The 18157-nt window shown below is 45.2% G+C and overlaps 1 protein-coding gene across 3 annotated transcripts; it reads left to right on the top strand.

Moving 5' to 3' along the window:
* On the top strand, positions 1-10440 carry ZNF584 (zinc finger protein 584). Of its 3 annotated transcripts, XM_053605539.1 has the most exons (3): positions 1-402; positions 1143-1269; positions 6818-10440. In XM_053605539.1, the coding sequence occupies exons 1-3, from the start codon at positions 385-387 to the stop codon at positions 7819-7821; spliced, it is 1149 nt and encodes a 382-aa protein (XP_053461514.1). In that variant the 5' UTR covers positions 1-384; the 3' UTR covers positions 7822-10440. The 3 variants fall into 3 exon arrangements, with proteins under 3 accessions (XP_053461514.1, XP_053461515.1, XP_053461516.1); XM_053605540.1 differs by lacking the exon at positions 1143-1269; XM_053605541.1 differs by lacking the exons at positions 1-402; positions 1143-1269 and adding an exon at positions 5250-5410.
* Positions 10441-18157: the final 7717 nt, after the last annotated feature.

Genomic DNA, 18157 nt, shown 5'->3' with positions numbered 1-18157 from the left:
CGCGGCCAGGCTGCCTGGTGGGCCTTCTGGCCTCCGGCGCGGCGTCCTTGCTCCGCAGTTGCGGGGCTGGTCGTAGAGTTCTGAGAGCTTCTTGCAGGCCGGGTGACTTCCCTGAGGTGTCTCGGCCAAGGTGAAGGGCAGGCATCCCCTCCGCCTTCAGCACGCACCGTGGCCTCACCGGCGGGTGATCCCCTTCCTGAGACTCGGTGTCGCTCACAAGGACCCGGCCTTTGTACCTGGCCGCCCTCCCGCTTGTCCCGGAGACGGGCCCCCAGTCCCTGGGCGCGTCGCTCCTCGGCGCAGGAGAGCTACCTTAGAGCCTGCAGTTGCCAGGGGTGGTGGAGACGCGTTTCGGCGGACTCGCGGTCCAGTCCAGAGGTTCCCATGGCCCAGGAGGCGCAGGTGAGTGGAGGGTGGCCTAGGAGGAGCGAGGAAGGCCGTGTCAGGTGAGGGGACAGGCAGAGGTGGAGGAACGCCGCGAGTCTCAGAGATCTATGTGTGGTTCCGGGCCTCAAAGGAGTAGGTCCAGGTCGGGAGGACTTCATTGTAGGGCTGGGGGACGGCCATGGCAGTGGGGATCACTAGAGACGCGGGTCAGGACTGGGACAGGATAGGATCGTGGCTGCTGTGCGGGGCATTCTGGAGACACCATGTGCAGAACTGCGTGTGCGGAGACCAGGGAATTAATTGCCTATAGGGTGAACTGGTGAGGCTGTGCCTGGGGGTGTAAAGTTGTAAGCATGCTGCTGTACAGTTGTGTTCCTGGAGGGCAGAAAGGCAAACTGGAGAGCCCTAGGACCAGGTACTCGGGTCCTAAGGGAGAATGGCACTAGCCTGGTTACTAGCCTGTTGTAGCTGTGGGCTGGACACAGTGTCCAGTAGTAACACTGGAGGCACCAATGACACCAGAAGTTCTAGTAGTCCTCTGAAGTAGGAGTCCTGGAAAAAGAGAAGTATAAGGGGATGTGTAGGGGATGTGGTGGGGTAAGATTTGGGGCTCATAGGGAAAGATAATGTCAGTGGGAGATGTGACAGGATCCTAAGACACAGGTCAAAGGTCTGGATGGGTCCATCTGTCCATATTTTGGTTGTTTTTTCTGCCCACCATTGACTCTAAGGCTCAGTTGAACCCATCATTTCAGGGCCTGGTGATGTTTGAGGATGTGGCTGTGTATTTCTCCCGGGAGGAGTGGGGGCTCCTTAATGTGACCCAGAAGAGTCTATACCATGATGTGATGCTGGAGAACTTTGCACTCATTAGCTCCCTGGGTAAGTCTCACATTTCCTCAGCACACTACCCACTTCTGCCTTTTCTCCATGGGAAGTTCTGTCCATACCAAAGCTAGACTAGAAATGCTTCTTCCTTCCCAGTTTTCATATTGTAACTATTGTGGGTGCCAGACTGGACTGTGTGCACTTTCCTTGCCTCTCTCTGAGCAGCCCAGTTAGCAGACACAACACCTGTTGCCCTATGACCTAGTGTAGCAGGGTTTGGGGGTCAGATGTTTCACACTTTGCCTATCAAATCCCAAACAGCTCTGCCTGTGTCTGGCCCTGTTACTGTTGAAGACTTGGTCCCTCCAGGTCTTGTTTTCTTTCTCCAAAAGAAATTTTATAGCGTTCTCCCTGAGCTTGAGCCATGAATTTGAATCAATAGATCAGTTTGGGAAGTATTACTATCTTTATATTGAGTCTTTAGGTCAATGAACATGGAACATCTTTTCTTTTACTTAGCACACTAATTTTTTTTTTTTTTTGAGACAGTATCTTGTTACCAGGCTACAGTGTAATGTTATCATTCTTAGCTCACTGCAGCCTCAAACACATGGTCTCCTTCTGCCTGAACTTCCTGAGTAGCTTAGAACTCCTGCCACCACATCTTGCTAATTTTGTATTTTTTGTAGAGACAGGGTCTTCCTATGTTACTCAAGCAAGTATTGAACTGCTGGCCTCCCAAAGTACTGGAATTACAGACAAAAGTTACCATGTCCAACCAATTCTTTAATATTTTTCAGCAGTGTTTTATATTTTCAGTGTACAGAGCTTACATGCCTTTTGTTAAATTTATTCCTGAGTATTTTATTCTTTTTGATGCTATTTACATGAAATTATTTTTTTTTTGTAGACAGAGTCTCACTTTACCACCCTCGGTAGAGTGCCATGATGTCACAGGACTCACAGCAACCTCTAGCTCTTGGGCTTACATGATTCTCTTGCCTCAGCCTCTTGAGCAGCTGGGACTACAGGCGCCCACCACAACACCCGGCTATTTTTTAGTTGCAGTTTGGCCAGGGCTGGGTTCGAACCCGCCACCCTCGGTATATGGGGCCGGTGCCCTACTCATTGAGCCACAGGTGCCGCCCGACATGAATTTTTTTTCTTAATTTTACTTGGATTATTCATTGTTAGTTGTAGAAATATAATTTTTTTGTATGCTGATCTTTTATCCTACAGTATTGCCAAATTTGTTTGTTAGTTCTAATAGTTTTTTAATAGTCTTTGCTATTTTTCATATATAAGATTATTATGTCAATCTGTGAAGAGATAGTTTTACTCCTTCCTTTGCCTCACTGATCTACTAGAATCTCCAGTACTTTATTGAACAGAAGTGGTAACAGTAGACATTCTTGTTTTGTTCTTGATCTTGAGGAAAAAGCATTCAGTCTTTTATTATTAAGTTAGATTTTGATTTTTTTGCAGGGGCCCATTTCAGGTGAGGAAGTTCCCTTCTCTTGATAGTTTGTTGTAGGCATTTATCATGAGAGGTCATTAGATTTTGCCAAATATAATGGAATTCTCATGTCTAATGGAATGATCATATGATTTTTGTTGTTTTATTAACATGATATATTTATAGTAATTGATTTTCATATGTTCAACCTTACATTACCAGAATAAATTCCCTCTATCATTGCTTGTAATACCTTTTTTGTTTTGCAAGCTGAATCTCGTTTGCTAGCATATTTTTCTAGGATTTTTTGCATCTGTGTTTGCTAGCATATTTTCCTCGGATTTACATCTGTATTCAAGAAGAGCAATGGGTGGCATAGTTTTATTTTCTTAAAATGTCTTTAGTTTGACTTTAGTCTTGGTAATTTTGGCTTCAGTGGTTAAAATGGGAAATGTTCCCTTCTCTTCTGTTTTCTGGAAGAGTTTTTAAAATATTGGTTTTAATTTTTATTTCAGTGCTGTTAGTACAGGCAATCTCCCAGTTACAAACATCTGACTTACGTGCAACTCGTTCTAAGAAATGGAGGCTATTATAATAAGTCCCTGAGTTACAAACATCCAACTGATGTACTGCTCTCACTAAAGGGGGTATTATGGGTCATAGGTAAATGTACCTCTTCTAACTTACATACAAAAGCAGCTTAAGAACAACCTACAAAACCTCTCTCATCCATAACCTGGATGCTGCCTGTATTCACTATTGAAGCCATACAGACCTGTTGTTTTTTTTCCCCATGAAGATTTGCTCCAATGTTTTTCTCTTTTTTCTTTTTTCAGTTTGTACTAATCTTTTTTTCTTAATTTCAGAATATTATGGGGGCATATATGTTTTGGTTACATTGTTTGCTTTTGTAAGTCAAGGTAATAAGTGTGCCCTTCACCCAGAAAGTGTTAGGTGTGAATTTACCCATCCCCTCCTCCATCCTCCCTCTTCCCACCTACTTGAATTACCTTGAGTTTTGCTTCCATACTGATGGGGGGGGGGTGTTCTTTTTTATTTCCTTTTTTAGTGATCCACTGCTAAGATGTGGAAAGTTTTTTTTTAATAATAGCAAAAATCTCTTTGTTTTATATATAGAGGGATTTTCTGTTTACTCAGTTTTGGTTAGTTTGTGTCTACTTAGGAATTTGTCCATTTCATCTAAATTATTTAATTTATTGTCATAGTTGTTCATAGTACTTCCTTATTCTTTTTATTTATTTATTTATTTATTTTGGGCCGGGGCTGGGTTTGAACCCACCACCTCCGGTATATGTGGCCAGCACCCTACTCCTTGAGCCACAGGTGCTGCCCCACTATTCTTTTTATTTTTGTAAAGTCACTAGTGACATCCCCTCTTTCATTCCTGTTTGTAGTGAATTGAATCTTCTCTCTTTTTTTTTTTTTTTTTTGTCAGTTTAGGTAAAGGTTTGTCAATTTTGTCGATGTTTTCAAATAACCAAATGTTGGTTTTGTTTATTCTCTTATTTCTCCAGACTCTTATTTCATTTATTTCTGCTCTAGTCTTTATTATGTCCTTCCTTCCTCTAGCTTTGAATTAATTACTTTTCTTTTTCTTGTTCCTTGACACATAGTTAGGTTACTGTTTTGAGACCTCTTTAAAACTGGATTTTAATAGCTATAATTTTTCTTCTGTGCACCGTATTTCCTGCTTCCCATAACTTTTGGTATGCTATATTTTCTTTTTTTTTTTTTAACTTTTAGCAGTTGTACCTTATTTTTATTTATTTATTTATTTTGCAGTTTTTGGCCGGGGCTGGGTTTGAACCCGCCACCTCCAGCATATGGGGCTGACGCCCTACTCCTTTGAGCCACAGGTGCCGCCCTATATTTTCCTATTCATTCATCTCAAAGTACTTTGTAATTTTTGTGTGATTTTTTTTTTTCATTGGCTGGTTATTTAGGAATATTTTGTTTAAATTCCATAAATTTATGAATTTCCCAAATTTCTTTCTGTTGTTCATTTCTGTCATAAGTCCTTTGTGAACAGAAAACATAGTTTGTACAATTTCAAGCCTTTGAAATCTACTGAAGGTTGTTTTATGTCCTACCAAATGGCATATCCTTGAGAATGTTCCACATGTATGTGAGAATGTGAGAAGAACGTGTATCCTGCGATTGTTATGTGGCATGTTCTATAGGTATCTGTTGGGTTTAGTCAGTGTTGTTCAAGTCTGCTGTGTCCTTCTTCATTTTCTTGTTAGTGGTTCTATCCATTATTAAAGGTTGGAAATTGAAGTCTTTTTACTATTATTGTTGCATTATCTATTTGTCATGTCAGTTATGTCAGTTTTTCTTCATGGTAGGTTTTTCTTGTTTGTCTTTGGTAGTAAAGATAAGATTTATCCTCTTAATGAATTTCTAAGTGTACATAAGAAGTTCATTTTCTACTACTCAAGTTTCCTTCCTGGTTGCCATGATTACATCGTATAGCAGGGTAAATCAGCTTTATCTTGGTTTAGCCTCTTACTACCTATCACCTCTAGGGCTTGCACCTTCAAGATCCCATGTGTCCACCCAACTGGAGGATGATGAAGAATCCTGGGTTCTGCTGGGTGCAGTGGCTCACAGTTGTAATCCCAGCACTTGGGAGGCCAAGGCGGGTAGATTGCCTGAGCTCACAGGATCGAGACCAGCCTGAGCCAGAATGAGGCTTTTCCTCTCCCTTTGGACATTGTGGTCTGTCATCTTTGCCATGACTCTTAGGCTATAGATGATCCTGCCTTTCTGGCCTGTGTCTTGACATTGCCCCTTCTCTGTGCCTGCGTCTCTAAAAATAGCCAAGCATTGGTGGCGGGTGCCTGTATTCCCAGCTACTTGGGAGGCTCAGGCAAGAGAATCGCTTAAGCCCAGATGTTTGAGGTTGCTGTGAGCTATGACACCATGGCACTCTATCAAGGATGATAAAGTAAGACTCTGGTCTTGGTGAGTGGAGCTAGAGGATGCCTTGGTTTCAGCAGTGGCCTCACGACATGCTAGGTACCTGTATGCCCAGGTCAATGATCATACCTTATTCCCACTTTTCCTCTCCCTTTGGACATTGTGGTCTGTCATCTTTGACATGACTCTTAGGCTATAGATGATCCTACCTTTCTGGACTGTGTCTTGACATTGCCCCTTCTCTGTGCCTACAAAGAGCTTTCCACTGTTGACCACTCCGTATGTGATTTGAGATATGTACATTTTCTTAAATAATACTTGAACACCAGCTAGGCGTGGTGGCACACATCTGTACTCTCAGCTACTTGGGAGGCTGTGGTGGGGCAATCACTTGAACCTAGGAGTTTGAGGCTGTAGTGGGTTATGAGGATGCCATTTCACTCCCAATCTGGGTGACAGAGTAAGACTCCCATCTTTTAAAAAATAAAAATAAATAAATAAATAAATATTTGAAAACTAGCTAATACTTAAATAATACTTGAACACCAGATACTTTTTTTTTTTTTAGAGATCAGGTCTCACTCTATCACCCCTGCTAGAGGGCAGTGGCATGATCATAGCTCACTGCAAGCTCATTGCAATCTCAAATTCCTGGCTTAAGTAATCCTTCTGCCTCAGTCTCCTGAATAACTGGGACTATAGGCATGTGCCCCAATATCTGGCTAATTTTTGTAGTTTTTGTAGAGATAAGGTCTCACTCTTGCTCAGGTTGGTCTTAAACTTCTGACCTCGAGTAATCCTCTCTCCTTGGCCTCCCAAAGTGCTAGGATTATAGGCTTGAGTTATTGCACCTGGATGCAGATACTATTTTGCAATCAGATTTTGCTGGGACTAGACACATGCCTCTTCATGATGCTCAACTGTCACAAGCAGCCAAGGCCCTTCTAAAACCTGAATGACCTGGAGACCCCAACTCTCCTCTCCACAGTATACTCTGTCTTGTGTCCTCATCTCATTTGAGGTCTTCCCTATTCTGTTGTCTGGTGGAGCACAGTTCTGCTGAGCCAGCCCTTCCTCATCCAGGCTTTTCCCAACAACCTGGCAATTCTACAAAGTCCTCTCTGGGTGTGTCTGATGTGCATTGGTGATGAAGATACCTCCTGCCTCCAGGCCAACTCTCAGTAACTAATTCTTCTTTACCTTCAGGTTGTCTGTGTAGAGTAGAGAATGAGAAAACTCCTCCCAAGCAAGCGAAGAGTTGCAGAGTCCGCCTGTCAGAGAAGTTTTTTATGTGCAGAGAATCTAAAGATATCCCAGACACCTTAGACCTTATCCAACACCCGGATACCCATAATGAGAGGAAGCCAAGCAGGAGCACTGAGGACGGGGCAGCCTTCCCACCCAGATCCAGTCATGGTCAGCAGCAGGGAGTTCATGCTGCACAGAAGCCCTTCAAGTGTAGTGACTGTGGGAAGGTCTTCCTAAAGGCCTTTGCTCTCCTTGACCACCTGATAACTCACTCTGGAGAGAAAACCTTGAGATGCCAAACAGGCAGAAGTGCTTTCAAGGAGAAGTCAACTCATAGTAATCACCAAAAAATTCACACTGGAGAAACATCTCATGTGTGTAATGAGTGTGGGAAGGCCTTCAGTTACCCATCTAAATTGAGGAAGCACCAGAAGGTACACACTGGCATAAAACCTTTCAAGTGTAGTGACTGTGGGAAACCTTTCAACCGCAAAGATGCACTTGTTCTGCACCAGAGGATTCACACTGGAGAAAGGCCTTATGAGTGTAGCAAATGTGGGAAAGCCTTCAGTGTTCTATCTACCCTCATTCGGCACCAGAAAGTTCACATTGGAGAAAGGCCCTATGAGTGCACGGAATGTGGGAAGTTCTTTAAATACAATAATAGTTTCATTCTTCACCAGAGAGTTCACACTGGAGAAAGGCCTTTTGAGTGCAAGCAATGTGGAAAAACCTATGTGACCCGCTCTGGCCTCTATCAGCACTGGAAAGTTCACACTGGAGAACGGCCCTATGAGTGTGGTCTGTGTGGGAAAACCTTCACTACCAGGTCCTACCGCAATCGGCACCAGCAATTCCACACTGAAGAGAGGTCATACGAATGTACAGAATGTGGGAAAGCCTTTAAACATAGTTCTACCCTCCTTCAGCACAAGAAAATCCACATTGGAGAGAGGCCTTAGAAATTCAGGGCATGTGGGAAAACTGTAAGCCACTAGCACCTTGTTCATCACAAAAGGTCTCATTCTAGAAATGAAATTAAGGGGAGTAGCCTCTATGAGAAGGTCGTTTGAAAGAAGCTAAACCTTATTCATGTCAACATCTACCCTGAGGAGAGTCCACATGCATGCCAGATGTGTGGGAAGCTTTCAGGAGCTGTATTGTACTCTGACCTGCCCAGGGATGTGGCAATATCATGTCACTGCCAGTTTGTGACAGAGTCCATTCTACTCCACCATTGGCAGGTCTCCATAGTAAGTTCAGAGACAGAGAAAATCATGAATGGTGCATCCCATAATGGGTCTTGTTCTCTCCCCCAGTGACTGGTGTAGGTGTGCATATGACCCAGCTCTAGTGAAGAAGAGCTAAGCTCTTCTCTGGGAATTCCTGGGAAGGTTTACCATTTTCATGAACATTGTTGACACCACACATTGTACTTGTTACACCCTAGCAGACTGTCTCATGTTGCTCTGGACTATGGTAGTGAAGGCTTTATTATTTAAGCCACCTACAATACTGGAGGTTCTAATCCCTTTGTGTGGAGGGATTGAGAATAGTATTGGGCACTGTCACCATCAGGGCATGGTGACAGTGAGAGTGACATAGAGAGAATGACTTTTGTAGGGGGGAGGTCCCTGACTTTTTTCTGCCTCAGTGGTACAGCAGGATGGGAGAGAACAGCTCTAATAAAGGTTGTTCTAATTTGTATTGGCACCTGAGTCTCCAGGGAAAGACTTGTCACCTGGATTTCAGGCTTGTTTTGGGGTCCAGAACTTACCTCGAAGGAGGAGGTAGTTGGTATGAGATCTTCTGTGTGTCTAGGGACAACAAAAAGTGGGTCTCTTTTCCCAGGGAATGTTCTAGAACCTCCCATATTGGTGGGAGAAGTTGTCTTCAGAATCAGCTCAGAAGCCAAATCCTCTGAAATCTAGAATATGGAGGTAAGTTCTGGACTGATTGTATGACAGTCAGGAGCCTTTTGGGAAGAGTTAAGTAAGTGGGCACAGAAATACTGAGAGAAGTAACATAAAACGGGGAGTCTAGTGAACCAGAGGGCTTGAGCTTGTTGTAAAGAGGCATCCACAAATGTTCTACTAGGTGTGGTTTCAGAGGGTGAGGATTCCGGAACAACTCAGGAATTGCAGATGTGTTATTTGCTACAAAGTCAATGTCAGCTAATAATCTTCAGGTTTTCTGGATTCTCCTATCTTCCCTGTGCTGCTTACCTCATAGCCATCATCCTGGATCTGAGAGAAAAGATCCTGAAATCCTAGGGTGTGGCTTTGCAACCCAGCCAATACTCATGGTATCTGTGGGTGCCATGGCCTTTTTTGTTGTCCAGCTTTTGCTGCCACAGTGGCTGGGCTCTCCCTTCAGGAATCAAAGGAGAGAGCTGTGGAATCAATACATGGATCCAGATCTGATTTGTGGGACCTTTATTTTTTTTTCAGTTTTTGGTCGGAGCTGGGTTTGAACCCGCCATCTACAGCATATGGGGCCGGTGCCCTACTCCTTTGAGCCACAGGCGCCGCCCTGGTTTGTGGGAACTTTTGATGTTAAAAATTTTGGAAACATTTTGCCCAAAAGGAAAATAAAATGTCAGTTTAGCTAAATGTGTATATTGGATGTAGCTGTGTCCCTGGTCCAAAAATTATGCTTCCTGAGAAGAGAATGTTTCCTGGGAGGCATGTTTGATGAGAGAGCAGGAGACCCCAGACTAAGAGCCTCCAGAATATAGGGCTCAGCCAGTTCCACATGTTGGGGATTGAGATCCCTGCTGTTTCCACCTCCACCTGATTCTTCTTGACCACCACACTGTTGGCATGAGGGGTAGTCAGCACACCCGGGTGGAACACTCTTTAGGTGGGATTGCAGTTAGGGGAATTTGCAGCCTGTTTCTGTCCAACATAAGTTCTATGCCTTCCCCAGGCCTGTTCACGCTCTCCTCTCTGGGTGTAATAGTGGTATGCCTCCAACCTTGGGATCTATGTAAGAACAGAGTTAAAGTCCAACTGAGCCATGAGGGGGCTAGACCTCAAGAAAATGGGAGTAGGGTTGGCTTGGCGCCTGTAGGTCAAGCGGCTAAGGCGCCAGCCACATACGCCAGAGCTGGCGAGTTCGAATCCAGCCCGGACCCGCCAAACAGTAATGAGAACTATAACCAAAATAAAATAGCCAGGTGTTGTGCCCGGCACCTGTAGTCCCAGCTACTTGGGAAGCTGAGGCAAGAGAATCGCTTAAGCCCAAGAGTTGGAGGTTGCTGTCAGCTGTGATGCCACTCTACCCAGGGCGACAGCTTGAGGCTGTCTCAAAAAAAAAAAAAAAAATGAGGGTATGGTTGACATTAGTGATTAGAGCTCAGTTGTACTCTGTGTGGGTGCCCATAGCTAGAGAATCTTCTGTACCTTACTGAAGCTGCCCTTTGGTCCCCCACAAGGTTCCATGCACAGCAGGCAGCCAACCTGCTGGGGAGGGGTGGAGGATAATGTTTGCTTGGTGATATGCCAGGACATCTGGTCAGCCCAAACTTCACCTGGGGGTTAGGGCCTTATCATGTGAATTTGGGGAGGTCAGATTCCTGAATGCGGGAGCTTTCATTTTTAAAGCCAAGCTCTAGAATTTAATCATTTAGCACCCTAAGCAGATCAGAATAGCCCACTTTTTTTTTTTTTTTGTGGTTTTTGGCTGGGGCTGGGCTTGAACCCACCACCTCCGGCATATGGGACTGGCGCCCTACTTCTTGAGCCACAGGCGCCACCCCAAGAATAGCCCACTTTTAATGGGAGAAATGGAGAAAGGCCTGAAGAGGACTCTACTAATAACAGTGGACAGAAATATCTAATTACTCATTCATCTACCTGTGAGTTCATCAAGTATCGATTGTGTTCCTACCTCAGGCCTGGCTGGCAGAGTATTCAAGCTGAAGCTGCAATGAGGGGGGTAGGGATGGGCATGAGAACTGAGGCAGGCTAATGAATCAGAGGACTTGCTGGAATTGTGAGAACAGAGGGGCTTTCCTGGCCCCTGGAATTTGGATTCCAGATTTGGGAGTTGGGCCTGGTAGTCATCTTTCCTCTTTAAAAGAGAATCCTCCCTGGCTCGGCGCCTGTGCTTCAAGCGGCTAAGGCACCAGCCACATATACCTGAGCTAGCGGGTTCGAATCCAGCCTGGGCTCACCAAACAACAATGACGGCTGCAACCAAAAAATAGCCAGGCGTTGTGGTGGGCACCTGTGGTCCCAGCTACTTGGGAGGGAGAGGCAGGAGAATCGCTTGAGCCCAAGAGTTGGAGGTTGCTGTGAGCTGTGATGCCATGGCACTCTACCCAGGGCGACAGTTTGAGGCTCTGTCTCAAAAAAAAAAAAAAAAAAGAAAAGAAAAGAATCCTGCCTGTAAATCAAACCAAAAGAGGCAATTGAGTGATGGCAAGAAACAATCTTTTTTATCTCATTGAGCCTTGATCCAGTTGTATCTGAAACTGTTCTATGGACTTTTTAGTTCCATGAGCCAATAAAAAATGTATTTTGGTTGAAGCCACTTAGAGTTGAGTAAATCCTCTGGAAGGGAGAGAGTTCTGCTTGACTCATGGTCCTCCCCCCAGTGGTCCCACATGCCAATACCCCCTCTCCTGCTGAGGCTGGCCTAAGATAGAGTCTCTTAGAGCCCTGCACAGTCTTCTGCCACATCCACAGATGAGTAAAAGCCACCCCAGGCTCTAGAGCCTCAGACTCCAACACAGTAACTGATCATGTGTTCATTCAACCTTACTCTCAATTGCCCTTCTCTGCCCTAGGAAATTACCAACAGCATGGCATCTGCACACAAAAGTAGCCCTTAACCCTCAGTGTCACCACAGTCATCCTCCAAGGGCCTCCCTTGGTGCAGTGAGCCCATCTCACGCCTTCCCAACAGGCTTAGCATAAACTAAACAACTCACCGCAGCTTACAGGGACAACATGCTCTGTCTCTCTTCCCTTACATAAATTTTATTTATTTTTTTTTTTTTGAGATAAAGTCTCATTCTATCACCCTGGGTAGAGTGCCGTGGCATCATCATAGCTCACAGCAACCTCAAACAATCTTCCTGCCTCAGCCTCCCAAGTAGCTGCCTGTGCCTGTGCCAGCTACAGGTGTCTGTCACTGTGCTCGGCTACTTTTCCCAATTTTTAGTAGAGATGAGGTCTTGCTTTTCCTCAGGCTGGTCTTGAACTCCTGAGCTCAGGCAATCCACTTGCCTCAGCCTCCCAAAGTGCTGAGATCACATGTGTAAAGCCTCTGTGTCCAGCCTTCTCTTCCCTGAAATGAGGCAAGGTCTATTTGTTCCCAAATGCACTGGCTCATTTATTCCCAAAGGACATTCTTACATTGGAGTCACCCTGGAGAGGTCTTCCTGATCACCCAAGCTAGGTAATGTTTATCACTTTGTCACCTTTGTTTCATTTTCTTCAGAGCTCTAGCCACTAATTGTAATTGCCATGTTCTTTGGTCTGTTTGCATGTTAAATCTCTGTATTGCACATCAGGTTGGGATGATGTGTGTCTGCCCCAGACATCAGGCAAGGGTCTGGCACACATCAGGCCTCAGGACATTTGTTGAGTGAGTATATGGCTACTCTGTAGGATCTGTGCTGGGCCTAGATTTCATCATAGCTAACTCTGAGGAGGGAGAGAAAAGGGCACCTAGGAACAGAGTAATGAATCCCTCTCCCTGTACTCCTGAAACTGCTTACATATTTGAGCCATTAAAATGTTATATTTTTTAAAAGTTCACAACTGTGCAAAAGAACTGGCCATGATGACTTCTAACTGAAAGGTTAAGTTCTTACCACAGTTGCCAATTGTGCAGTTTCCTGAGGGATGCGTGATCTGTGTGTGCCTCTCTTTGCCAGTACCACTGACTCATAGGCCCCTTTCCCCATAGTCTGCACTGGGTGAAGCTGGAGTGTGGACTTGCTGAAGTATGAGGATGTCCCCTTTAACCTGGATGCTACCACATTCAGACCATCATTCCTGTCTCTTCTTGCCTGAACTTCTGTATATGTACACAAGCATGCTTTCAGAGGTGGGGTGTGCAGAGGGAAGAGAAGTCATTGTACTTATATGTTGACAGATGTGGTCAGTGACTCTACAAAAGGGCTTCTCTGACCTTACTTCTCCTTCCCCCCATTCTCAGCAGTGTCTGTGAGGGTGTCCTGACAATAATTCCAATCACAGTAGCTGCTGGACCCAGCAGGAACCATTGGCTGGACTGTTTAAAGTGATTTATATGCAACTTTCCAAAATAGGTAGTATGGTTTAACATTTTTGTTAAAGGAATATTTAACATCACTTCATAAAAATTCCATGGGAGAGGAACCTACAAAACATTTGGAGGGTGACATGTAGGCCTGTAGGTCCTAAGAAGTTCTACACAGCCTTACCCTACTTGGCCATAGTCGCTGAAAATCCCTGATATGCCTTCAGAATGGACGTATCCCCTTTAGTTCACCATACTCTTCTCCACACCCCGTGTTTCTGTGCCCATGATAGTTTCCACATGGCCCCAGTAGGTCTAAGTTATACCTGCCTACTGGGTTCCATGAGTCACGAGCCTTGGGAAGGTCCTGGGAGACAAAGCTAGTATGATGGGATATCTGCTGAGAACTAGAGACCAAAGTCTTGCTTTGGAGGTCTCAAAGAAACTACCTCACTCTTCAGAGCCAGCTCTGGGCCCATAGGTGACCCTTGGTGACCAGGCCACAAGATTTAGTCCATAGAGATCTTGAGTATCTCCTGGGAGGCCTTAGGGCAACAAGGCAAATTTGACCAAAACCAGAGTGAGGGATCTTCCTGGCCATTCTGCTGTCAGAAGTACTCAAAGTTAGTGTTCCTCACTAAATCTGTTCTTTGTATTAGGGTGAATTGTTTCAAGCCACCTGACCAGTGGACACATTTGATACAAGTGGCTAAACATCAAACCTTTATTATCTCATAGTGAGAAACAGGCAGGTGCAGGTCTGGGTGATTAAGACTGAACAAATTGTCACATGTAGACTCAAGAAATGTCCACAAAGCAGAGAAACCTTTTTTGGAAAGCCCCAGAAGATACTAGCTCAGATCTTCTTGCCAGAGCTGTGTTATACCCAGACCTAAAGCCATCAGTGGGGAAGAAAATGAGGGTCCTCCAAAGAGCTTTTTTTTTGTAAAGTCAGAGTCTCACTTTATCACCCTTGGTAGAGTGCCATGACGTCACACGGCTCACAGCAACCTCCAACTCCTGGGCTTACGTGATTCTCTTGCCTCAGCCTCCCAAGCAGCTACCCTGTTTCCCCGAAAATAAGACATCCTCTGAAAATAAGACCTATTTACAGGAAAGATAAGATGTCCCCTGAAAATAAGACCTAGCGCATCTTTGGGAGCACACCTTAAAATAAGACACTGTCTTATTTTTGGGGAAACAGGGTAGGACTATAGGTACCTGCCACAACACCCAACTATTTTTTGTCGCAGTTTGGCTGGTGCCAGGTTTGAACCCACTACCCTCAGTATATGGGGCTGGCGCCCTACTCACTGAGCCACAGGCACCGCCCAAGAGCTTATACTTATCATGATTCCCTATAGAGAATGGGAAAGTGACCATAGTCTGCTTCCTTATGCACACTGGGGGAAGTTGACACATGCCATGGGATCTTGGCAGCTAGTAGAGAATAGATGGTGATAGGCAGCATCTGACATGGCACCAATGACCCCTGCTCCTTGGTATTCATGCCCCTGTACCATCCTCTCCCCTTGACTATAGGCTGGACCAAGTGACTTGCTTCTAACAAATAGATTATAGCAAAGGTGATGTGATGGTACTTCTGTGATAGGTTACAAATAACTTGTCTTGTTGGTATTCTCTATTCCTTCTCAGCTTGCAGCTTTGATGAAGCAAGCTGCCCTTTTGGACAGGCCCCCTGTGGCAGCAAACTATAGATGGTCTCTGACCAACAGAACAAGAGAGGCCCTGAGCCCAACAGCTCAAAAGAACTGAATACTGCCAACAACTATATGAGTGAACTTGGAAGCAGATCCTTCCCCAGTTGAGCTTTCAGATGATTATACCCTCAGCTGACTCCCTGTTGTCAGCCTTGTGAGAAACTGAAGCAAAGGACTCAGGCTGCACACAGATTGCTGACCTAGAGAGATAATGAATACTGTTGTTTCAAGCCATTAAGTTTTGGGTAATTTGTTACACAACAGTAGATAACTAATATAGATGGCTTCTGCAACAGCAAACAACAGTGATATAATGCTTCATAGGATTCCAGGAGCTGTGGGTGAAGATTTCCCCACATTTTTTGCCCTTACACTCCTTTGTGAATTCTCTGGTGATTAAAAAAAAACAGGGTATTTATGGCTAAAGACTTGCCCATTTTCACTGCACTTGTAATTCTTTTTCCCACAGGAACTTCTGTTGCTTTCTCACATGGGAAAGAGAACTAAAGAGCTTCCTACATTCTTTACTCATACAGGACGTTTCTGTGTGAGTTTTTTGGTTATTTCTAAGGGTTGATTTCTTCCTGAGGGCCTTTCTTCATACCAAGTGTTCAAAGAGTCTCTCTTCGGTTTGGGCTCTCAGGTGATTGAAGAAGGCAGACGTCTTCAGCAGAGCATTCCCACAGCCACTGCTCTTGAGGGGCTTCATTGGGTACAGCCTGCCTTGAGGTGGCTGAGATTATAGTTGGTGGTTCTGTCTTCCCACTCAGCTCTTGTCACATACCTGTGCTATGAGTGCTCTGATGACGGAGACGGGAAGGTCTGTCCACCTGTCATTCTGTTTTGGGCTTTTTACTGCTCTGGGTACTCCAATGCTAGAAAAGCATTATTACCCTCCAAGGCCTTCACAAATATCTAGCCCTAGATAAGGTCCTCTCACTTCTGAACTCTGCTGGGCATAAACAGAAAAGTGCTCTTTACAAATGAGATTCTGCACTCCATCACATCTGAAAAGGTTGTCTCCTAATAGTTCTGTTGGTGGTAAAGATCTGATTCACTCTCATGAGAATGGTTTCTACCTGGGGTATAATGCCTAATGTTCAGCCATGAGAATCCATAGGATCTTTGGGATGCCAAGGATGCCATGGTCAAGGCGAGGAACAACTAGTGATGGAATACTGGTCCTGCCATGTACCCAACCAGTGAGCCCGTTGGGTGACATTCACTTGGCTAGGGAGAGCAGAGAGATGCCTGGGACAGAAGTGGCAGTAGCTTTTAACACCATATTCAATGATGTGGGCTCATGCCCCTATTTTCTTCTTTTTAAAAGATAAAGGTCTTGCTACTTTACCCAGGCTGCTCTCAAGCAATCCTTTCACCCTGGTCTCCTGAGTACTGGGACTACAGTTACGCTCAGCTAATTCTCCATGAGGAGTACTCCTCTGTCTGTGTGTGGGGGGGTGGGGGGGACTCAGATAAAGAAATATCAACAGCTCACATGGAGACTGTGCTGAACTTACACAGTAATTTTTTTGGGGGGTGGGGTGGGTAATTGGTGCCAAAAACCAGATTCTGGATCTCAAGATTCTTCTCAAATACTAAATCTGTCAGCTGTGTTAGATCTACCCATGCCCTGATGCCTACTCTTCTGCTGAGCAGCAGGACCATAAAGCCATGAAGGCAGTGTCTAAGTGACTAAGAAACCCTGGCCAGGTTACAAAAACCACTTTCCTGGACTAATGGATATCACTTCTCTCAGTCCTGAGTTCCTGCCTAGAGAGTAATGGAGGCCAAGATACAGTTCAACAGAGGCAAAGTAAATGCACATAAATTTGTATTTTCTTTTCATTGTGGCCTCAGCCACAGGAGGCACACAGGACTGCAGTTCTCAAGTTGCTCTGCACCCTATCCACAGCTGATGGGGAGCCACAGCTACTTCTTTGTTCTGGATGGCACATGCTTTATAGTTTACCAGTCTCCCCAACTCTGTATTTCCTCACACCTAGTGTTTCTTTTTTTTTGGCTGGGGCCAGGTTTAAACCCACCATCTTGCCAGCGCCCTACTCCTTTGAGCCACAAGTGCCGCCCAACACCTAGTGTTTCTCTACCCACATATAGTTTCCACTGGGCCCCTCTAGGTCTTTGCCTTGGTGACCCTGCCTACTGGCCTCCTAGAGTCATTATCACCTTACTAGGAACCAGAAGACAGATCATAAAAATTCTCCTGGGGAATCAGGGACCTGCATCTTGATCCAACATACCATTCTAGTGTTAGACTAATTTCTTCTTTCTTAGAGTAAGCTCCTGGTGCAACATAACATTCTGTTACATAGTGTTACAGACTAATTTCTTCTTCCTTAGTAAGCTCTGGGTCCTCAGGTAACTGAAACATAGGCCACTATGTTCACTCCAGAGCCTTTCAGTCTTTCCCAATCCTTCACACAGCAACCCAAAATAGACCACAACAGGACAGAGTCTCCCTGCTCTCTTACTATGCCCTGAGGCAGTTCATGTGCCCCCCAAACCATTCCCTATGTCCATTTCTTTTCTTAACCTACCCCAGTAAAACGCCTAGTACTAATGGGATATGATCAATAAGGTCTTTGTTATCACACATTATACAGCGGACAAGGTAGGTGGTTCCATGGAAGGTGATTTGTGGGCTCCCTGGACACATCATAAGAGTTACATACGGTCTTGACTGACCCCATCCATGAGGAATGTGCATCTTCCTGGAAAGCTCAAACCGAATTCCCCTCAAGGCCTCTTGACCAGTATGGGGTCAGCTCCCTGCCTAAGCCTCTCAGCAGCAATGGAAATTAAGCCATTCCAATGGGCCTAGGACAATCCTAGCTCATGCCAGGAAAGGGGGAAACAGACACAGGAAGCTGCATTCCCAATGCATAAGGAGAAGACTGGTGCAAATATTTGCATCCGGGCAGGATGGAAACTTTGGACTTCTGCCTATGTCCCAGGGGTGAGATGGCTCTGCCAAGGTATGCTGCAAACCTTGCATACCTCCCACCACCGTCAGAATAGAGGCCCAGCTCTTCAGCCTGCCGTTCCAGGACTGAGTCGAGCCTCCTTGCTCTGTTTCCACCAGACTAACTGGAGATCTGCAGTCCCCTGAATACTTTCATTTTATCACATCCAAACAATTTACACATGCTGTACAGCCTTCCGGACCTCATTCCATAGGATTCCAGAAATGGGGATTCTTCCACATAACCCCCAGCCTGGATTCAGGATGCTGGGACCCCACCCAATCGGGGCTCCAGGATGATGAAGGCTGGGTTCCCAGTGTGTCAGGGCTGGGGTACCTTCCACTAACCTGCGCGGGGCC

The sequence above is a fragment of the Nycticebus coucang genome, chromosome 10 (genome assembly GCF_027406575.1).
Source record: "Nycticebus coucang isolate mNycCou1 chromosome 10, mNycCou1.pri, whole genome shotgun sequence".
NCBI lineage: Eukaryota > Metazoa > Chordata > Mammalia > Primates > Lorisidae > Nycticebus > Nycticebus coucang.
Note: the sequence above shows the minus strand (reverse complement) of the source record. Positions and strands in the feature narration are given on the sequence as shown.